The following is a 24,420-nucleotide window of genomic DNA, read 5'->3' on the forward strand; positions in this document are numbered from 1 at the left end:
AAGGACATTTATTGATCAGGACTTAAAACAATAATTTAAAAAATCTTAATTGAAAAATAAAAATTCAATCATTTAGTTAACGAAATATGGATTTTACAGTAAAATTTTAAGTTTTACAATTCACTAATTTCTGTTATATATTTCAAATTTCTTTGAGCTGTTCTCAAGTTCACTTGCAAAATTGACTCAGTTATGTATATAAGCTTTAGAAATATTAATATCATAAATATATACCCATTGACATATACATGTATACACACATGTATAAAGAACGTATGTGCACACACATAAGCCTTCACTTACGTACAGTCATCTATGAATGTGAAGATTGAATTAGTATCACCTCTTCGCCCAATTAAACAACAAACAAAGAAAAAAAAAAACCCTGGATTCAAATATTAAAGTATATGGATTTAAAATATACTCTAAGGAAGTAGAAAGTCACATGAGTAAAATCAATTATATCAGTTTTTAAAGTACTTAAGTAAACTTACGTTCTTAATGTTCTTAGTGTGCATTCCCTTAGTTCCCAAATCAAAAGTTGTTTTAAAAAATTTAATACTTTTTCAAATCATGAAAAAGGTGTTTTGTTAACCTACAGAAGGTATCAGCAAACTATGGCCCACAGGCCAAGTCTGGTCTGCTGTGTATTTTTGTAAAGAAAGTTTTATGGGAACACAAGTCATGTTCATTTGCTTATGTGCCACTTTCACATTATTATGGCAGAGTTGAGCAGTTGTAAGAGGGACCATATGGTTCACAAAGCCTAAAATATTTACTGTCTGCCCATTTACAGAAGAAAAAGTTTGTCAACCCCTGACCTATACTGACAAGAATTTCATGACATCCACAGTGAGGAACATATGTGGGAGAAAGCATACACAGGCTGAGATTCCCTATAAACACACCCATCCTTAGTCCCAGGGCCACCTGTGACATGATCATAATTAAATTGTTCCCAAACTATAACTTCTTTCCATTTGTACAGCTGTATCATATGTTCAGGTAATGCTCTTGGATCCCTATTAAGTCCTCCCCTCAAAAAGTTTTCTCTTTTTCCTCCCTCTACAAACCTGCTCCAAAGCTATTCTTTCTTTTTGACCATGCTAACCAATACCTAAGGATTCAAAGAATTACTACTGAATCAAAATACCTAATTCTGAGAATTCATCAACTTGAACCAATATTTTTTCCTCCTCCTCAAGTACACCTTTTTTCCCCAGTTGAATTTTCTTTTCACTGTCCTAATTTAGTGTTAGAGTTACGAGGCCACACTGCATGCTCTATGGTGCCAGGCATCCTTCCCACCTTCTAACCCATATATCTCTTAATACGTAATGGTTGCATAGGACAACTTAGCGTGTAAGCTTTTTGCTTATGGACAGACAAAAAATATAAGGTTACAGACTCAGGATTGGGTCTACAAGCCTCCATCTCCAACGCTACCCCAAACTGCCACTAACTCACTATTAAAACATAATTTCCTCAGTCAAGGAGAATCTATAGTTTATAAAGCATCCAAGTAATTCTGATACACAGCCAGATTTAGAAACCAGTGTTTTAAGCAATATTTTTAATGTATCAATGAACCTGTTTTAAGGGGAAAAATAAAAAGTAAAAATCTATCACACTGTTCAGGTTATTTATGAACTAACTACTTCATTGAGCAAATATTTACTGGGCATGAACCATGGCCAGGCAGTGTTCTAGGCACTAGGGATACAGTTGTGAAGAAAAAGACACGGTCCTTGCTCTCAAGTCACTCACAATCTAGATGAAGACAGACAACATACAGATAAACTAAATAGTGTTTCTCACATAGTTCTTAGTACTCTGGGAGCAGGCAGCAGTGCAGAGATAGAAAGTGAAAGTGGTTACTCTTTTATGACAGCAGGCTTCTCTGAGGAGGTGACATTTGAGCAGAAACCTGAAGCAAAGGAAGCAGCAAGCCATGCATAAAAACAATATCAAAAAAAAAAATAGAGGTAGGGAGAGCGGCTTACCTTAAACCGCTGAATTATTTAAAAACCTATTATTTGATCTATGAGGATCATCTTTCCTTTCAAATAATGATAAAACCAAAAACAAAACAGCAGAGAGCAAGGGTGTTTGACTATATTCCAATAACTGGAGTGAACATTCTTTAGACTTTTTGTTTTAATCCAATGATTTTATTTTTAAATATTTATTTATTTATTTAGCTGCGTCGGGTCTTAGTTGCGGCACGCGGGATCTAGTTCCCTGACCAGTGATCGAACCCAGGCCCCCTGCACTGGGAGCACAGAGTCCTAGCCACTGGACCACCAGGGAAGTCCCTAATCTAATGATTTTAGATTACTGAAATAACTAAACAATGACTCCAAAGCTACTCTGATAGTATTCTTTTTCAACTGCAGGTAAAAAACTTTGGGACACACATGAACATTACTACCCAGGAGAATCGTGGTAATACAACTAGTAGCATGGTTTCACGTGTTTAAGAATTACATAAAATATAAGAACAGGTGGCACAGCAGTTAGGAATCCGCCTGCCAGTGCAGGGGACACGGGTTTGAGCCCTGGTCCGGGAAGATCCTACATGCCGCAGAGCAACTAAGCCCGTGCGCCACAACTACTGAGCCTGCGCTCTAGAGCCCACGAGCCACAACTACTGAGCCCACGTGCCACAACTACTGAAGCCCATGCACCTAGAGCCCATGCTCCGCAACAAGAGAAGCCACCACAGTGAGAAGCCTGCACACCATAACGAAGAGTAGCCCCAGCTCGCCACAACTAGAGAAAGCCCACGCGCAGCAACGAAGACCCAATGCAGCCAAAAATTAATTAATTTAAAAAATATAAAAACAACTAGTTATTTTAATATGTAATCCTAAAATTTTTAAAGGACGATTTTATGGAAATTTTTATAGGACACCTCTTCCACTTTTACGATTTAAGAAACTACTACTGAAAAATTAATTAACACTATTTATACTGATGACAGATAATAGAACACATCAATTTAATCATAGCAAGCAATCTCTACAATTGAGTATTTTTTACTAAATACCTAAAGAGAAATATATACTCACAGAAATGATTTTTTAATCTGAAAACCTGTTAAATAAGCACTATCCAGAATATTTTAATAAAAGAATACATGAGAAGTTGGAAAGAAGTGACTATGAGTGTTAAACACTCAAATATAATTAGATTGACAGCCAAAAAGCAAATGAGAGCAGTCAGTCACGTGAGTGCTTACCCAGGAACAACGGCTTGCTCTGATAAAACCGTTGCCAATTCCAAATATCATAATAGGGGTATTTATGAATTGCCCATTATCATATCAAAAAAAACTTTGTTCAGATTTCTTAACAATTTCCTTGCTGAAACCATACAAAACATGGTAATAACACTCCCTCTCCCAGCATCTTCTCAATTTACCATACTATTGTAGAAGCGCCCTGTAATTTATTCCATTACAGACAGCATTAAAAACACAATTCTACATAAGAATCTTTAAAACAAGTCTTTAGAAGCAAACCATGCCAGATGCTTTAAAAATTCAGAAGAACTTCTGCTGCCTGTTTTCAGTTATGCATGGTTGAACCCCAAATTCTTTTCTACCACCAGAAAATAACAATACCAAGGTAAAAGGTAAAGAGAGGCCAAATGAATGATTTAAGCCTACTCAACACAATTATTGGGAGTATTCTCCTATAGATAAAAAATTTTGAGTCACGTCAATTATTTTCTGTTAAAAGAAGTGGTAGTTACTACTGAACTACCATTTGTTCCATTCCAGGGGACTCTTGGAAAGAGGGCTGTGGGGAAGTCAAATTAGAGTCCTCCACGATGTTGGAAGGTGTCTTTATGTTAGTTTGTTGAGACCTCCAACTAATTCGAGTGTGAACATTTCTATAACATGGTCACAGACCTATATATAACTAAGTGGCTTGAATTAGAGGTCCATAGGAGGTAGAGTGTCACAATGGAAAGAAGACAGGTTTGGGATTCAGTCAGATCTGGGATTAAATCCTGTCTCAGCCTCTTGCTACTGTGTGATCTTGGGCAAGTTACTTTGTCTTTTTGAGACAGTTTCCCCAGATATAAAATAATACACACCTATTAGGGTAGTTGTAAAGCTAAGAAATAATGTACTTAAGGCACTTAGCACAGGGCCTGGAACATCGGTTCTCAATAAACACCATTATGAATAATAAGATCCACATACAACATCCTGTGTCTTTAAGCTATAACTCTGACTGTAACTTCACTGATTTAAGGGTCTTAAAAGGGTTAAAGTTAAAATAATGTAATTACAATAGTTTCTTTTATTACCATCAAGTTCACAAAAGTGATCCTGTGAATCATCATATCTTGCCCAGTCAATGAAAGCTTCTCTGCTTTGATTACTATGGGAAGGAGGAATAAAAAAGAAAAAGGATTAAATCTGGAGTTGAAAACTTTAACACTGTATTCTAGTGTACTAAAAATAGATAATCTGAGATCACGTCTTTATTAATTAGATGGTGTTACAAATTCAGTTAGCAGTCACATGAAGGAATGATTAAAACAAGTTATACGAAAGACATATTTATTTCTGTGAGTAATTTATATTTCTTAACTATATTAAAACTATTTTAGCCCTAGTTCAATGATAACTACTTTGACCAGAAAACTAATTTACAAATATATATAAGACGTAGTTAAACACGAAATTCAGGCTGGTCTTTTTAATTGACTTAGAAATTGTAGTTAACTATGTATTATTTTTTCCTAAAGTAGGAATTAAATTTACTTTCATAATTCTTTTAATTTAAATTGCTTCTCTACTTATACAACCCAAAATACTAAAAAATGCATTTCTAGGATCTTCCATCCAATGTGCTATTCCCTAGTAACACCAATGTCACTTTCATCACAGTATATCATTCATTTTACACATTATGTCACATTTAACAAAATCTATGTTCAAGATTTCTTTTTTTTAATAAATACATTTATTTATTTATTTTTGGCTGCATTGGGTCTTCATTGCTGTGCATGGGCTTTCTCTAGTTGCGGCAAGCGGGGGCTACTCTTCGTTGTGGTGCATGGACTTCTCAATGCAGTGGCTTCTCTTGTTGCAGAGCACAGGCTCTAGGTGCGTGGGCTTCAGTAGTTGTGCCTTGCGGGCTCAGTAGTTGTGGCTCGCGAGCTCTAGAGCGCAGGCTCAGTAGTTGTGCGCACGGGCTTAGTTGCTCCGTGGCATGTGGGATCTTCCCGGACCAGAGCTCGAACCCGTGTCCCCTGCATTGGCAGGCAGATGCTTAACCACTGCACCACCAGGGAAGTCCTATGATCAAGATTTCTGACCTGGAGGACTGATAAAGGAACAACTACACTCATTCAAATAAACTTTGACCTATATTCACTTTAACCTATATTCAGACCTTCTCTGTCTTAAATACATGATGGTAGCATATATACCATCTTTATTCCCTAAAGGAAAAAAAATGAGGCAAAAAAAAAATGATGTACCAAGTATATATCAGGTATTCATAAATGTGGTACTGTCACAGCCAATAACTTATTTTGTATTTGAGAAGCTGCTGCATAGCATAATGACTACAGGAAGTATATAAGGCTGGCCGCACTACAACTTTACCAATAAAAATTTCCAATTCAATTTACCATGGGACTTTTTTTCTCCTATGGGAATATATAACTAACTTCATAAAAGTTAATGGAAAATTTTATATCATAGGTGACTCAGTTGAAATATATGATGCCATAAAACAAGAATGCCTAAGCTCTAGTTAGAGCTAAAATGATAACTACAGTTATGTTTAATCAGATAAGTCTTCTGCTGAAAATAGTAAAGAACAAAGCAATTTTGATATAAATGCCTATTTTCTTATGAGCAATATGACTAACTTAGAGGAACTTTCAGCACACTTATTTGATGAAGTTTTCTGGATCGTTTCATCTAACCCTTGCCTAAAGCCATGGTAGCAGAAAAGATATGGAATGTTAATCTAATGCTATAGAGCTGGCCCAGGTTGGTTTATAAACAAGTTATAAGGAACCTTAGAGGTCATCTAGTCCAGCTTTTCTAAAAGTCAGTATGAAGATGGATGCCACGGTACTTAAAGAAGAATCTCTTGGGCTTAACCTAGGGTTTTCTATCAAGACAGTGCCATGAGTTAAAGTAGTCATCTTTGAAGTGGGAAACAGGGACAGGAAGGGATGGGATGGAGGGATCACACTGGGGCATGAGAAAACTTTGGGGAGTGCAGACATAACCATCTTGATTGTGCTGATTTTTGTGAACGTACACATGTCAAAACATCACATTGTACATTTTGAATAGGTGCAGTTTACTGTGTGTCAATTACACTTCCATAAAGCTGTTTAAAAATTACACTTCCGATTGTCGGAGAAGTTGTGGAATGAGGAACTCCTGTACACTACTACTAGCGGCAATGTATTTTGGTACAGTCATTTTGGAAAACCATTTGGCAGTTCTTAATTCCACTCCTAGGTATATTCTCCACAGAAATGCATACCACATGTACCAGCAAATATCCACCTAAATATTTTGTGAAATGGCCAAGACATCCAGCATAATATTATTCAACATAATGTTACATAAAATAAGCCAGATACAAAAGAATACACCCTATATTATTCCATGTATATAAATGGGCAAAACTAATCTTTACTAACATAACTCAAAATCATGATTAACTCTGGAAGGTGGTAATGGCTAGGAAAGTACATAATGTGCTCTTCTGGGTAGCAAGTATATTGTTCTGGATGGTGGCTAATAGAGTTGGTTCACTTTGTAAAATTAAATTGGCCTTTATACTTAAGATTTGTATACTTTATTATGTGTGTGTTAAACTTAGAAGTTTAAAAAATTAATAACTTCAGTTTAACAACAAAAATCCATAAGCAAAGTTAAAAGACAAGCCCTAACAACCCATACAGGCAACAAAGAATTATTATCAGATTATATGAAGAATGCCTACAGAATAATTTTAAAATGCACCCCTTCTCCAATGGAGGAAAAGATAGCAAAGAATATTAACAGGCAATCTACCTCAAAATCTTATGATAACTTAAGGCCCAGTCCCTGCATCACTTCTCTATTTACATTCTCTCCTTGGTAATCTCACTCAGGTTTATGGTTTTTAAATATCACACATTCACTGAATGACTCCCACATTTTATCTATAGCCCAGACCCCTCCCCTGAAATTGAGACTTGTATATCCAACTGCCTGCTGGACATTTCACAGGCAGCTCAAACTTAACAAGTCCAAGGTTGAACTAAAATTTCCCATCAAACTTGCTCCTCCGGTAGGTGCCCCCAGTTCAATAAATGGCAGCTCCTTTTTTTTTTACAACCAAATCTTGTAATCATTCTTAGCTCCTCTCTGTTTTCATACCCTACATCCAATCCTTCAGCAAATACTCTCAGCTCTACCTCCAAAATCTATCCAGAATCTGACCACCTCTCATCATTTCCACTGCCATCACCCCAGCCTAAACTAAACCACCATCATGTCTTACAAGGATTACTACAATAACCACATAAAGCAGGCTTCCACGACATAACACCTGGCTCCCCAACACACTCTCAAAATCCTCCAGTGACTTTTCATTCCACTCAGTTTTAAAAGCAATATTCATAATAAGCGTCTTCAAGATGTTACAAGATCTCCACCTCACCTTACTCCTGCCCCCTTCCATCCCTAGCATCTTTTGATTTTGTCTTCCATTCCTTTGTCCTTGTTCACTATACTCCAGCCACACTGGCCTTGTGCTTCCTCAAGCAGTCTAGGCAAGCTTTGGCCTCAGGGCCTTTTACTAACCATTATGCATGCCTGGAATACTGTTCCCCACCCGCTACATGCCCAGGCAGCCATATTATGACTCAGGCCTTCATGAGCGCTTTGCCTGTTATCACTCTGGCCTTCTTGGACCAACAATTTAAAACAGTGCAACCACCTTCACCCCTAGCCCTCTCTCTCACTCTTCCCTGCATCATTTTTCTGCCTGGCACTCATCATCATTTTATTACTTAGCACTAACTTTACTTGTTTCTTGCACATCTCTGCCTAGGATTAAGCTGCAGGAGCGCTGGAATTTCTTTCCCACTTACACTGCTATAATCCTAGAATAGCACCTGGCATATTGTAGGCATTCGTTTGTTGAATGAATATGAAACCGGAATGCCCAATAAACAAGAGGAAACAATGCCCAAACTCACTAATAATCAACAAAATATAATTAAGGAAAAATGAGATACTATTTCACACTTATCAAACATTACCAATTTTTGGCAAGGATGTGGAGAAAAAAGCAAGTTCGCAGTGCTGGAGGCCATACATAGCCACACAAGTGTTTTAGAAAAGCCACCAGGCTATGTGAAGAACAGCTGCAAGAGGGCACGCTTAGGGTTCAGTAATTTTATTTCCAGTATATACAGAAAACGTTAGCAAGGATGCTCAAGGTGGCATAATTTGTAGAAGTAAAAAATTTGAAACAACCTAAATGGCCATCAGTAGGGGAACAGATAAGCAAAATATGGCATATTTATATGATGAAAACAATTTATCAGCTAAAAAAAAAGAGATTTGTCTCATTCTAACATGGATATATCTAGAAAGCAAAATGTGCAGTTTAAAAAGAGTTGCAGAATGTTAATTATCACGTTATATCATTTACATAAAGGAAAAATAAAATCATATACACAAACTATATATATATATAAATTAAAAACAAGAACATGGACTTGGATACATACCAAATTCAGTTATCTCTAAGGAAAGAGGGAAGAAAACAGGATTGGGGAATAAACATAGGGGATTTCAAATTCATCTTTGGCATTTCTCTTTTCTCATAAACATGGTAGAAAATGTTAACATTTATTCATTTGGAGTAGAGGATATATGGGTGTTTATTATATTATCCTTTCTACTTTTATATATTAGAATTTTTCATCAATAAATAAGATACAGGGCTTCCCTGGTGGCGCAATGGTTGAGAGTCCGCCTGCCGATGCAGGGGACACAGGTTTGTGCCCCGGTCTGGGAAGATCCCACGTGCTGCGGGGCAGCTGGGCCCGTGAGCCATGGCCGCTGAGCCTGCGCGTCCGGAGCCTGTGCCCCGCAACGGGAGAGGCCACAACAGTGAGAGGCCCGCGTACCGCAAAAAAAAAATAAAATAAAAAAAATAAATAAATAAATAAATAAATAAGATACATAAAACTACTAACTTTATTGTCTTTAACAATTATAGTACATAATTACAAATCTTAACAGGGAAATTAAAAAGAATTTCTGTAATATTCCCTTCTCCACTCACAACTACAGATCTGCTCAGTCATTTTATACTGCATAATCTGAGACCACTTACAAATTACTCATGTTGGCCTTCAAAAGCAGGTTTGTACTTAGAGCAAATAAAGTCAACAGAAAAAAAAAATCTATGAAACGTTAACAGTTACGTTAATAGAACCCTTTACCATTCAAAATGTAACATATAGATTGAATTACTATTTTAAAAAGACTAAGAGATTCAAGTTCCTTTTCCCATAATAATCAGGAAGAATGGACCCATAAACCCTGCTAAATGAGAAATCACCTAAATTTTTCCTTTTTAATAGTCATTACTGATGACTTAGAAATTAAGAACGAATAAGCTAAGAGGAAGCAAAGCTATCATGAAATTTAGGATAAAGAGTAACTTTTTCCTTTCAAAGATTAGTTGAAACTTTAATGTTTAATCAAAATCACAAGAAAAACCAAAGATTTCTATCATAAATAAATTAAACAAGGGAATATTTTCTTAATACTACTAAAATGAAATTTACCTTAATGTGCTGTTAATTGCTCCCAGTTTACTAGCTTGTTCACAATCTTCTAATTCTTTGGTATTGTTTGCCACTTTCAAGTACTGAAAAGAAATTCATAATATGTAAGTTTAGTATCAATTATTACCTTTGTCTTTATTTCAGGTTCCATTGGCAGAAGAGTCAGTTTGTCAATGATGATGTATACTAAATATAGATATATCCTATTATCAGAATCCCTAACACATGGAAGAAATGCAAATGAAAATGTGTCACAAATTTCCACCTAATAAATAAGCAAAGACATTAAAAATGTAGCAATTTGCATTGGTATGTTGGTGATGATGTGAACTGAGAAGACCCTCTTGGGAAAGTAATTTAACACTATTTATGTAGAGCTGTAAATATGAATAAACCCTTGAGCCAGCAGTCCCACTGCTGAATCCATATCCAGAGCAACATTTAAACACAAAAACCAAAACCACTTTAGAAAGTTATTTGGTACTCTCCTGTAATGTTGAGACAGGCATCCCCTTTGGCCCAGCAATCTTACTTCTAAATATAGACCTAGAGAAACTCTTACATATGTGCACAATTCGACGAAAGACAAAGATGCCAGTGCGTCATTGTTTGTGATAGCAAAAACCTGAAAACAATTGAAATGTCCATCAACAGAGGAATGGCTATTCACACAATTATACAAATATCTATACAACTGAATATTTTGCAGCTATTAAAATTAACAAAATCTACATATATTGTAGATCTGAAACAAAAATAAATAAAAGAGGGAGTGCAAACCAAAGACTGCAAAGGTAGAGAGCACAAGAAAATGGAGAGAGGATGCATAGGGAAGCAGAGAGAGAGGGTAGGATGATCTTTATGACATATGTATGATAGTGAAAAGCTAGAAACACACTGTTATTTAAAAACATATGAATGGCCAAGTAGATTATGACATACCCCATAAGAGGAAAAGGATAACCTTTTAATGCCATTGAAAAGTACTACGCTCAAAATATCTTGATAATTGTTTACTCTTATACAATATAATCCTGAATATGACTGAAATAGTTGAAAACAGCTGAAACAGAAGGGTAAAAATACACGCCTGACAAAATGCCTGTTGATTAGGTAAACTGACACTGACTACAGTACTTTATAGTTATTCTAGAAGTTCTAAAAACACAACTAAAGTATTTCAAAAGAAGCTATATAGTTTAATTGTAAAGAATACACTACACCTCACTGCTTGCTACAAAATTAAGGATTTGGGATTCTCATACAAATATGTGTCCATTCCTAACTAACCATATCATGGTTCTCTTCAGCAACTACAACAAGCAGTAAGGGGCAAGTTTCACTATGTAAAGCAGAAATATTTAATGAAGAAAAGTGACTCACCTTATTAGAACTCCCAGCTTTAATTCCAACTGGAATTTTACTCTTAAAAGAAGAACAAAAACAAAAATTTAGAAAATGATATTTTTATTTTTTGAGATTTCTTCATGAATTATTAATGCCACTGTTCTAATTCAAAGGCTATTTTATTTTAGTCCATGAGGAGAAAATATACATTCATTCAAATTCTGTTTTCATACTACCTCCTGAGGTGAAAGGTAAACAACTATCCCAATTTACAGACTTGTAAATCACAGTATAGAAAACTGAAACAAAGAGTGTCAAAATCAGCTCTAATAACTCTCAATGCAGTAATTAATAGGTTACATAATTTTTAGGTTTAAAAAAAAACCTAGCGAAATCACTTTTTCCATAAATTTTCTTTCCACAGAAACTTTTTAAAAATTAAAAATTATTTGAAATATATTATGCTTAATTTAAATTTCTACTCTAAGTTGACATCTGAAATTTACATACTTTTGAATTAATACTAGAAAGCAAGAGTAAGTCCTTTGCCAGACCTGTGATTGCCAAGGGGAAGGGGGGTAGGGGAGGGATGGACTGGGAATTTGGGATTAGCAGATGCAAACGATTATACGTAGGATGGATAAACAACAAGATCCTACTGTACAGCACAGGGAACTATATTCAATATCCTGTGAAAAAACAAAATGGGGGCTTCCCTGGTGGCGCAGTGGTTGACAGTCCGCCTGCCGATGCAGGGGACACGGGTTTGTGCCCCGGTCCGGGAAGATCCCACATGCCGCGGAGCGGCTGGGCCCGTGAGCCATGGCCGCTGAGCCTGTGCATCCGGAGCCTGTGCTCCGCAACGGAAGAGGCCACAGCAGGGAGAGGCCCGCGTACCGCAAAAAAAAATAGAAAATAAAATAAAATAAACAAAATGGAAAAGAATATGAAAAAGTATATATACGTATAACTGAGTCACTTTGCTGTGCAGCAGAAATTAACAACATTGTAGATCAACCACACTTCAATAAGATTAAAAAAAAAAGTTTCCTTGGCTCATATGATTAACCTAGGGCTTACCAATCTAGGTAATCTAGGGTTTACCAATGTAAGAACTTCACGTAGGTCTTTCTTTTCTGTAAAACCAATAATTAGTTTCAGGCTTAAATAAATCTATCAATTATTACAGCTGGTTTATCAAACACAATCTTGAGCAAAAATCATATCTGAAAGAGGCAATCCCAGGTTGATCCTCTGATCAACCCAGGGAACTGATTTCCAACATTTGAATCTATGGGCTATCAAATTAATTGCAAATTACCCATTAAAACTTTTTCATGTTTCATAGATAAAGTTTAGTCAAATATTCAGAATAAATATTTTTCTGTCAGGCTGAAGAATGTAAACAATAATGATAAGAAATTTCCCCCCAATACCATATAGTTAAAACGTTACTTGCTGCCAATATTTTATCATCTCAGTGTTTTCTAGCACCACTAACAGAAGGCAGAAGAGAGAAAAGTATAAAACTCAAGTCAAATGTAACAGTTATAGTTATCAGACCCTGAACTTAAAATATGGAATACTTATTAAAATGCCCTCTCATTACTGTTGTCCTCTAACAAGTATAATATGCTAAAACCAAAGTACTAGCAGCTTTTTAAAAGGTTTGATGCTGAATGCAGTAACCTGACTTAAGCAAATCTTAATACAGGCTTTTGAGAAATATGGGGATAGGCACCACAGATGATCATAATGAATAACATAAAAATCACAAAAAAGAATTATTAAAAGTAACGATAGGGGACTTTCCTGGTGGTCCAATAGTTAAGAATCCGCCTTGCAATGCAGGGGATGCCGGTTCGATCCCTGGTTGGGGAACTAAGATCCCACATGCCAAAGGGCCACTAAGCCTGCGCGCCACCGCTACGGAGCCTGCGCTCTAGAGCCCGCAAGCCACAGTTACTGAGCCTGCATGCCCCAACTAAGACCCGACGCAGCCAAGTAAATAAATATTTTTTTAAAAAGTAATGATAAATGTAAAGTTAGGGGGCTTCCCTGGTGGCGCAGTGGTTGGGAGTCTGCCTGCCAATGCGGGAGACGCGGGTTCGTGCCCCGGTCCGGGAGGATCCCGCATGCCGCGGAGCGGCTGGGCCCGTGGGCCATGGCCGCTGGGCCTGTGCGTCCGGAGCCTGTGCTCCGAAACGCGAGAGGCCACAGCAGTGAGAGGCCCGCGTTCCGCAAAAAAAAAAAAAAAAAAAAAAATGTAAAGTTAATAACTAAAATCAAACATGAAATAAACCTAGTTGTTGCCACTAACAATATGAAGCAATCTGCAAATTACAAAATTAAGTGAGCCTCACGATTGAATTAGACTTCAAATTATAGAATGCAAATTGTAACTCTGTATCATGACAAGTTTGGGTTCAATATGAAACGCCTACTGAATTTTCCCCAGAGAGAGAAATACAAATATCCTCACATTAGTTGAAAGAACCAACATAAAGGGATAGTTTTCATCTCTGGAAAGAAAGGAAAGAGAATGACACTGGGAAGGGAACAGACAGAAATTTTTAAATACTTATGTTAGATTTCTTATGTTGGGGATTTACATGCAAATAAACACCTTCATTTATTCTTATTAGAAATTTAAGACTACAGAGGATAATCCACTGTAGACAATAAATAACTGATTATTTTAACATAAAAACAACTTAGAGGGGCTTCCCTGGTGGTGCAGTAGTTGAGAGTCCACCTGCCGATGCAGGGGACACGGGTTCGTGCCCTGGTCTGGGAAGATCCCACAGGCCGCGGAGCGGCTGGGCCCGTGAGCCATGGCTGCCGAGCCTGCGTGTCCAGAGCCTGCGCTCCGCAACGGAAGAGGCCACAACAGTGAGAGGCCCGCGTACCGCAAAAAACAAAAAAAAACTTAGAAACACATATTGTGCAAAACCGAGTAATTCTCACAACTGAGTGATAAAAAGGCATCTCAATTTTAAAATGGGCAAAGGATTTGAATAGACATTTTTCTGACAAATATATACAAATGGCCAATAAGCACCTGAAAAGATGCTTGATATCAGGGAAATGCAAATCAAAACCAAAATGAGATGCCATTTGTAAGCATGGCTAAAATAAAAGACAAGACAGTGTAAGTGTTGACAAGTATGTAGAGAAACTGGAACCATCATACATACATTGCTAGAGGCAATGTAAAATTGTACCGCACAATGGTAAGAGTTTGGCAGTTCCTCAAGAGTTAAAGTTACTATATGATCTAGCAATTTCACTCCAAAGTATACTTGAGAATTGAAAACATATGTCCACACAAATATTTGTGCCTGGATATTTATTCATTATTCATAGTAGCCAAAAAGTAGAAACAACCCAAATGTCCATCAACTGATGAATAAACAAGATGAGGTATATCCATACAATGGAATATTATTCAGCAATAGAATGAAGTACTGGTACATGCTACAACATGGATGGAGCTTCAAGACAGTATGCGAAGCAAAAGAAGTCAGTCACAAATGACCATATATTGTATGATTTTATTCACATGAAGTGCCCATAATAGGCAAATTCGTAGAGACAGAGAGTGGATTAGTGGTTTCTACCAGGAGGAGGGAGTAGGAAACAGGGTGACTGCTAATGGGCAGGGGTTTCTTTTTTGGGGTGATGAAAATGCATTACAACTAGATAGTGGTGATGGTTGCACAATTCTGTAATATACTAAAACTCACTGAATTGTGCACTTTAGAATGAGTGAATTTTATGGTATGTGAATTATGTCTCAATAAAGCTGTTATAAAAAAACATGATGGTAACGATATATATTGACATAAACATACAATAAATAAAGAAAAAGGTCTCACTTGCAGTAGAATGCCAACTAATAAATGTAGAAGAAATGGAATCAGAAAATCACTATTTGACAACTATCATATAATTAATTCAGGCAAGAATCATCAATGGATGCTAAAACTTATGATGGCAAAAATATGATAAAAAATGAGATATTTTCATAGTTCATAGTCTCAAAAAATTTTCCCACTTTACCATGAAGAAATATGGCAAACACCACCATAACCACATGATCAAGACGACATCACGTGCCTCCTGATATGGCAATGAGAAGGACACATCACTTCTATGGTGTACCTGCCCAAAGTGCATGACCTTAATCTAATAATTAAGAAAGACCAGGAAAACCCCAAATAAGGGGGATCCTACAAAATAACTGGTGTATTTTAAGGAAGGGAGGGAGGAAAAAAGGAAGGAAGGGCGGGAGGGAGTTCATTAAAGTCAAGACAACGAAAGGCAAAGAAATACTGAGGGACTCTTCCAGATTAAAAGAAGACTAAAGAGATGTGACATCCAAATGCAAGGCACGATTCTGGATCAGAAGGTTTGTTGCTGCTGCTGCTGCTCTGAAAACACCTTATTAAGTCAACTGGCAATGGGTGCTTAAGGTCTACAGAGTATAGACTTTGGTATTGCAGAAATGTTAACTTCCTGATTTTGCTAATTATGCTGTGGTTAATAATCTTGTTTCTAAAGAAATACACACTGGAGTATTTAGGGGTAAAAGATCATCATGTTGGTTACATACCTAAATGGTTCAAATAATAATAATATTAATATATACATAGAGAGGGAATAATAAAACAAACTTGATAAACATTAACATTTGGGGAATCTGGATAAAAAGTATATGGGAATCGTTTGTACTATTCTTGCAACTTTTCTGTATGTCTCAAATTATTTCAAACTAAAAAGTTAAAACATTTTATTCTTAAAGGAAAACGTAAATAATTTTTTTTTAATTTTCCGTTTAGAAACAATATTGGTTCAGATGTTTTTTTCCTGTTTTTAAAGGCAAAAAACTAGACTTTACTGGTTAGGTGAGAAAAGCAAAAAGTAAAATGGAAATAACTAATTACTGTTGAAGAGGGATATAATTAATTATGCTAGATGTCAATAAACAAAGTCTAATGTAGTCTTCTAATGTAGTCTAATGTAGCTTTCCCTTACTAACAAGTACAGCCCTTTTCCCCCCACCCAACGTAACAAGACCAAGGGAAGATCTAACTCCAAGCCTTGAATTTCCCAAGTTTTTGCACTCTATTTCCCACTCTAAATTTGAAACTTAAGGTGCAGTAGCATTTTCTTTGCCCATGAAACAAGATGCAGATTCAGTGAAGCATGAAATAAGAGCCAACTGCAGATCCAGTCCTAGAACAGGACTCCATTTTAGAATCAGACTATGTTTCCACATCCAGTCACCAACACCACTGGATACAAGACTGTCTACAAACCCATTCTGGTGGCAAGTACAGAATAAATCTTCTGTAATCTGGTTAAAAAGAAGAGAGCTGAGACCATATGAACTTGATGACAAGTCCAAATGCTTTGACATTAGCCTCAAATGCACAGTTTGTGCTTATCTAAAAGTCTAAGAGAAAGCATTTCTTCTCTCAATTTTTAAAAAATTGATTTTACCTCTGGACAAGGCTCTACATGACAGTCTTTTATTGAACAATGGCCATCTTCTGCCCAGAAAGGACACGGTCGCTTCAGGTTGACCTTGAGAGAAAGAATGAATGAGCATTAGTCAGTGTGTGTCACAGTCCTGAACTGCTAAGTATCACTGTGCTGGGCTCCAGGGACCCAGTGGTGAAGGAAAAGCATCCTATCCTGAGGCATCTATATAGCTCAGAAGTTAAAATGACTGAAGTTTTTCAGACATCCCAGGTATAATACTTATTTTTTAAAATAAATGACTGCTATTAGTCCTCCGACACTTCAAAAAGGAATAAAGTTCAGGCACACTGCTCATCTGCAGAGCCTGGAAAGCATTTCGGGACACTCTAATGTCTCCTAGCCCCTTACCATCACCTCACTGACTGAGTTCTCCCAGGTACCCACTCACTTAACAAATGTGCCCTGAGCACCCACTATGCATCAGGCACTGTGTAGGCTCTAGGGGAAAAAGAGGCAGAAAAAGCACTTTTCCCCTGCAACTTACAGTTTCCTGGAGGGAACAGGAATTATATATTTGCATGTTCATTTAATTACAAATTGTTCCAAGTGCTACAAAGGAAAATCCAGAGTTCTGTGATGGAAAATAACGGGGCTGGTGGATGCAGGTCTCTGAGGAGGTAGTGTTTTAGCTGGTGGAAGCGTGTATGCGGAAAGGTGACAAGGCGCTGACTTAGTTTAGCTGACTTTTAGTGGGGAAGGCGGAGGGTGACAGGGAATGAGGGTAGAGATAGACAAGACATGCAGGACACTTTACCACGCTACAGACTCTGGATTTTCATATTCTAAACCTAACAGCAAGACAGTAATTCAATAGGACATCCGCATGCGTTGCCCAAGCCAAAAATCAAAGTTTTATTCTTCTTTCCTCCCTTTTTTATCCCCTGCAAACAATTCATTACTTGCTTCTCACCACCTCTTCTGTCACCACCTGCCCCTGCCCCGACTACTGCGAGTCTCCCTACTCCTACCACCATCTATTCTCTACACAGTAGCCATAATCATCTCTCTGAACCAACTCAGAGCATACCAATCCCTGCTCAAAACCATCCCGTGGCTTCCTCTCACCTTTAGAGTAAATCCACCGGCACTCCATCACCTGGTCTCCTGCCCACCTGTCTGACCTATCTCCTCCCAAAGTCCTCCAGGCACAATGGCCTTGCTGGAGACACATCAGCTCCTTCCTGTCTCAGGGCTTTACGGTGGCTGTTCTCTGTGCCTGTGCTGGTGGCTCCTCCAGGTCTTTTATGGCTCAATCCCCTCACCTCCTCCAAGGCTCTCTCAAATATCACCTCAGCAGAGAGACCTTTCTGACCAGACTCTCTCAAGTAGTGCTCGATATGCACCCCACACGCTGTTTCACATGCTTTTATAGCACTTATCACTACTTGAATATTATTTATTGTCTGCACCCCTGACTGTAAGGATGGGCATTTTGCCTGATTCATTATTTTATCGCAGTGCCTAGCACACATAATACACACCTCAGTAAATACATGCTAGGTGAAGTAAAGAATAAGCACATTACAAGGAAGAGGCAAAAAGAGGTAGAGACTGGCAACATGAGGAGAGAGTGGTCAAACTGTGCCTGCGGGGTCTCAGGAAGGCCTCCTTGGTAACACGTAAAATGGGTATGACTAGAAGTTTCCTAGAGGAAGAGATTTCTAGGCACAGGGATCCGGATGTCTAAAGGCAAAGAAGCTTAAGATCGCCTGGCATGCTTGGGAATTGCAGGTTCCCCTGAGCTCCTGGCTTGTAAATCCACCTCCTCCCTGGCATCTCCACAGGACACACACAGGCACCTCAAACTTATCATCACCTCCCAAACCGTGCTCTACCCTCTAGTAATTCTTGCCATCTCAGTAAACAGCAACTCCATTATTCTACTTCTTCAGGCCAAAATCATGGCATCATCCTTGACTCTTCTCTTTGTCACCCCACATACGATACCTCTGAAAATCAGCTCAGTTCAAAATCCAATTCAATGGCTGAGAACGCCTTCCGTGGGCTGGTTCCCTAGTTTCCCGCCCCTTCTGTTGTTCCTCAAATACATGAGGCACACCATGGTGTGCCTTCGGGGCCTTTGCTCTTGCTGTTCCCTCTGCCTAGAATGTTCTTTCTCCAGATATCCACATGGCTTGCTTTCTCATTCCCTTTAGGTCTTCCTCAAATGCCACCTTCTCGGTTTGCTTAGGTTGCTAAATTTTAGGCTAATTTGTTACGTAGCAATAGATAACTAATACACAGTGTTAAGGAGTGGGTTGTGATAGACGCTGCAACACACTACTCAGGTCACCCTTCAGGAAGGAAAGGCTCAACCCCAGCCCTGGAAACACTGCAGCCAAAGAGAGCCACTTTGCCCAAGGTGGCACCACCCCTTCCTACAATGCCCTTCATTCAATGACTGGTGTAAGGATATAAAGGCCTAGACATCCCCCTGAAGTAGGGACAGCTCTGGGGGGTTATCCCATCTTAAGAACTACCCCCACAAAGGGTCACCTGAGGTTTCTCTGAGGCTGCATCACAGCTTTACTTCTCCCTTTGCCCAGTCCTGACGTCCTCCCTTCCTTTTCCTTCCCTATGTTGTTGGTTCCAGGAGTTGTCCCTAATTAACCTCTTGGACACTAATCACTGTCTCAGAGTCAGCTTCCCAGGGAACTTAACCTGTGACAACTTGTCCGGCTCCAGAAAAAAACTACATGTATTTTTATTGGGTTCACATTAAATTTATATATTAACTTGGGGGAGAATTAACATCTTTATGCTACGAAAGACGTCTGTCCATTTGTTCGAGCCTAGTTTTATGTCTTTCAGGAGTGTTCAGAAGCGTTCTTCCTTTAGATTTCGCACATTTCTTGATACATTTATTCCTATATATTTTATCTTTTTTTTGCTAATGGAAATGGGGATTTCTTCTCCATTATATCTTCTAACTTGTTATTGTATTTATGCAGATATTGATTTTTCAATATTAAATTTATAACCTGCTATCTTAATGCATTTTTTATTATTTGTGTTCATTTAATAATTTAGAGTTTTCTAGGTCTACTTTGTCATTTATAAATGGAGATAGCTTTATTTATTCTTTTAAAATTTTTATGCTTCTAGTTGCTTTTTCTTGTTTGACTATACTGGCCAATTTGGTCCAACAGTAAAGGAGATAGTAGGTACCCCCTCCTCATGGTTCCTGACCTAAGGGAGAATTGCTCTAGTGTTTCCCTAGAAGTAAGGTGCTGGCAGTGCTGATGTTAGGGTTGAAATTATCATGTTAAGGAAGTATCCATCATTCTTACTTTGTCAACGTTTTAAAAAATCAGGAATGTGTACTGAATCTTATTGAAGACCTAAAAGCCTCATCTTTACATTCTTGGAATGAAATCCACTTGGCCATGATATATATATTTTACTTTTGGTAACATGCTCAAAACTCAGGCATCATCTTTGAGTTCACTTTTACCCTCACACCGTACATTCAATCCATCAGAAGCGCTTGCTGTGTTACCTTTCATATATGGCACTAATTCGATCATTTTTCACCTTTTCCAACTCTACCAGCCTATTCCAAATCCATATCATCTTTCAGCTGGACTACTGCAATAGCCTCAGAAGCGCTTTCTCTGTTTGCTCTCTCATACCCATACAGTCTCTTTTGTACAAATTCCTCCAATAGCTTCTTATCACACTTTGGATCCAAAAGCCTCACTGTGGTTTAAAAAAACCCAAAAAACTACAGGGCCTTATTAAGTCATTGTTTAATTCTCAAATTTTGATTTAAATGCTTAAATGAAAGCATAGGGGTTTTCTTGTTTGTTTGTTTTTGGCCACCCCAAGTGGCTTGCGGGATCTTAGTTCCCCGACCAGGGATCAAACCCAGCCCTTGGCAGAGAGAGCGCGGAGTCCAAACCACTGGACCACCAGGGAATTCTTTTTTTTTTTTTTTTTTTAATCTGGCCCCTACCTACCTCTCCAAATCTCCTTCTCATTCACTTTCCTCCAGCTATACTGGTCTTCAAACACTCTGCGCCTTTATACCTGCAGTTCAACTCCCCTTCCCTGGAATATTCTTTCTCCAGATTGTCACGGGTGACTCTTTCACGTTAGGTAGGTCTTTGCTCAAATGGCACAGCAGGAATGTCTTCCTTTCCTGACCACCTTCTTTAAAATAGGGCTACCTACCTTCTCCATTCCCATTATCCTCTATCTCCAATTTTATTTTTCTCCATGTAATTTCCTATGATTATAAAGTAAATGCTATTTTATTGTTTCCTTGTTTATTGTCTGTCTCCTTAATCATATAAAAAGTTTCATAAGGTGAGAGGCTTTGTTTTATTCACTATTGTATCCACAGCACCTAGAATACACTCTGCTACAGAGTAATTATTCGATAAATACTTGGCAAATAAAGGAATGTAACGGATAGTAGAAGAGAGAAAATATAAATACAAGCTACAGCAGCCAAGTGACTGGTTGATAGAGGTAGACTTACTTCTACCTGTACTTCCTTGCTTGCTGAATCATAAGCATGTATGTGTGTTTAAAATTAACCTCTTCTCTTAGCTTTCCTCTTCCACCACTAATGTACTCTACGTCAAATTTCCTTTTTTTTTTTTTGGAATTCACAGGTTGACAGAACTACAAGAAGAGTAGATAGCACCCACATATCCTAGACTTGAAGATAACTGGATTAACTAGATCATTGCATTACCCTCCTTTGGGAAAGGGTACAAATATATTCCAGTTACACACACAGTAATTTCATTATGTTGGTTGGAACACTTTTTAAATTGCATGTATGATGATGAATTGTATGTTGGCTAGCCAATGACCACATTGTTATTTTTGCCTACTCAACTTTCATTTTTCCTCCTTCTGTAACATCTCCTAATTTCTCTTGGAGAAACAATATGCAAATGCAAACAGGACTATTAACCAAATTGTCCTTTGGTCAAGTAGTGGGGTTATATGACCCTGCCTAGACCAATTTAGACCCTCTCTCCCAGAAATCTGACTCTTGTGTAATATTAAAATATGGGAAAATGGTTAATTTGATCCAAAATTTTGGCAGTATCATAAAGAGAATGGCCATTAGTTCCTGCTATAATTTGTCTTTTCTGAAATATGCTTCTTCAGCTTATCTTTCAATTTTGTGAGCTGCTCCACACCTTTTCTTAATAAAACTTCTCTTTCGTTTGTAAGCCAACAAAAGTACCCTACCTTAGGATACCTAAACCATTGTTTATTCTCTGGAAAATGTGGATAATGTTGATCTAACAGGATTTTAGTATAAAGATTCAATGAGATATTCATTCATTTATTCAAATATTTGAGTGCCTACTATTGACCAGATCTATGGGGATACAGAAACAGAAGATATAATCCCAAAAGGTAAGTGTGAAAGAGTGAGGGCCATGACATATTGAGTGGACATGTGATCTGGACGTTCTGTGAAGGGATGGTCTTTGATAGAAGGAACACTTCCTTCTCTGTATTAGACTGAACCATATGAAACTGGCAACATTCAACCATTCTGATCTCTAAAAGCAACAATTTCATATGGTTAAGCCTAGCAGTAGAAAGGAAGCAAGAGAAAGCAGTTACAAATGCAGACAGACTTATAGACATAGGAGTGGGAATCTGAAGAAGCTATTGGAACCTGTGTTGTTTGTATGTAAAATGTCTAGAATGTTAGACAATAGTTTGCTTAGGTATAGATTTCTTTTTGAAGTAAGTTTATGGCAACTGTATTCCTAAAGGATTTTGTATAGAGGAGAAACATTCACTTTTTTGTATATTCTTGGGGCTGATGGGAAAAGGGGATGGGTTCCCAAATCTTTAGGTTTTGACTTTGTTATCTTTCTGCACAACTTACATTATTTGGAAAGTTTTATTTTTTAACCTTCAAAAATATTTAAAGGACTGGGGACTTCCCTGGTGGCGCAGTGGTTAAGAATCCACCTGCCAATGCAGGGGACATGGATTTGATCCCTGACCTGGGAAGATCCCACATGCCGAGGAGCAACTAAGCCCATGCGCCACAACTACTGAGCCTGCGCTCTAGAGCCCGTGAGCCACAACTACAGAGCCCAAGTGTCACAACTAGTGAAGCCTGTGCGCCTAGAGCCCATGCTCCGCAGAGAGAAGCCACCGCAATAAGAAGCCTGTGCACCACAACGAAAAGTAGCCCCTGCTCACAGCAACTAGAGAAAGCCCGCACACAGCAACGAAGACCCAATGCGGCCAAAAATAAATACATAAATAAATGTATAAAATATATTTAAAGGACTAAGATAACCTATACAGTAACAGGATAAAAAAGGAAATCATGCTTACTTTTTAAAATAAACTAAAAATGAAAATCAAAGAAATTATAAACCCAACCAAATACTGAGAGCAAGAACACAACAGCAGCTTTTAAACCATTGTTCTTTTGAATTTGTGTTATTGCTACTGCCTTTAACCTACCATTGGTTATTCTGAAACGGTCCAGCGTGGACTATTGTTAGACTTAAGAACCAATGCTGCAGTCTTACTATGGATGGTGTTCTGCTTCTATCCTCAGGCTGCTTTGCCACCTGTCACAGTGAGCTACCCAACAAATGCTGCTGTGGAACCATGTACCACTAACAACGACAGCACATGACAATGCCATCAGCACAACTCAGAGCCTGGGTAGGTGTGTCTGGATAACAGAACCTAAGTTACAAGGGAGACTGATAAAATAAGTCCTGGGCATTTTCAACCTCTTTAGAAGAAGGAGTCTCTGCCTCAAAACCCAAATTGAACAATGAGAAATCCCCCAAACATAAGAAGGGAGTTCAGATTCTTAGGGTTCAAAAAGACTAATATGTTTTCACTGCAATACTTAATACATTCCAATGATAAAGGATACACACAGGGTGCTGAGTAGAAATGGGTTTCCAAAAGAGTCGCAAGAGTCGCACCTGTAGAGAGCTATATAAAAATCTTTAGTACCAACGGAATCTGAAATTATAACTATACCTTGTAGTAACGGAAATAGTCTCGTTCTTGCAGCTTTTTTATTTTGGGGAAGATTTTGAAGGTGTTGAAGTTATCGATGCTATCAACATCACACAAGCAGTCATCCAGGACACCGGTGACCTAGGGGGAAACATGTATATAATTGAAAAGATGTAAACTACTGATGTTTCAATCTTAACAAATCTGTACTGTTACATAAAAAGCTAAATTATGCATTCAACTTCGTTAGTATTTGCTGATTAAGATATATAACATTTAAAGCAGTCACTTTTTTACAATGGTCAATTAAATAAAAAGCAATAGAAGGATTAGATATACCCATTCTGAAGAACTAAACATTCTTGTTCAGCGGTCAAAAAGAAAGCTATTGAATGCTTTCTCCCTTGACTAAACATATATAAAATCCAAATAGTCATTGGAATGCTAAGGCAACTTCTTCCAAGATTAACCTAGAAATCACAGGCTGTAATAATATTGCTGTAGTAACTCTTTCTTTTAGACTGCCATTTATGGAACACATACATGACAGGCATGATGCCAAGACCACTACATATGTTAACTCATTTATTCTTTAAATACCCTAAGAAATGGTATTATTATCCTCATTTTACATGTAAGGATATTAAGGCTTAGCAAGGTTAAAATAATTTTTCCAAAGTAGACATGAGACTTAAGTCACAAGTCTAC

General features: G+C 37.8%; 1 protein-coding gene across 1 annotated transcript in view; it reads right to left on the reverse strand.

Moving 5' to 3' along the window:
* The window catches only part of ERO1B (endoplasmic reticulum oxidoreductase 1 beta), a gene marked incomplete at its 5' end in the record, with an annotated part of 57,928 nt that overhangs the window by 28,073 nt on the left and 5,435 nt on the right, over positions 1 to 24,420 (reverse strand). The window contains 5 exons of the mRNA XM_082673725.1: positions 4,321 to 4,394; positions 9,844 to 9,926; positions 11,227 to 11,268; positions 16,696 to 16,779; positions 23,734 to 23,853. Of these exons, the coding sequence (XP_082529851.1) occupies positions 4,321 to 4,394; positions 9,844 to 9,926; positions 11,227 to 11,268; positions 16,696 to 16,779; positions 23,734 to 23,853 (403 nt within the window). The remainder of the gene's footprint in view (positions 1 to 4,320; positions 4,395 to 9,843; positions 9,927 to 11,226; positions 11,269 to 16,695; positions 16,780 to 23,733; positions 23,854 to 24,420) is intronic.

This window comes from Grampus griseus (assembly GCF_964374135.1).
Source record: "Grampus griseus genome assembly, chromosome: 16".
Classification (NCBI taxonomy): domain Eukaryota; kingdom Metazoa; phylum Chordata; class Mammalia; order Artiodactyla; family Delphinidae; genus Grampus; species Grampus griseus.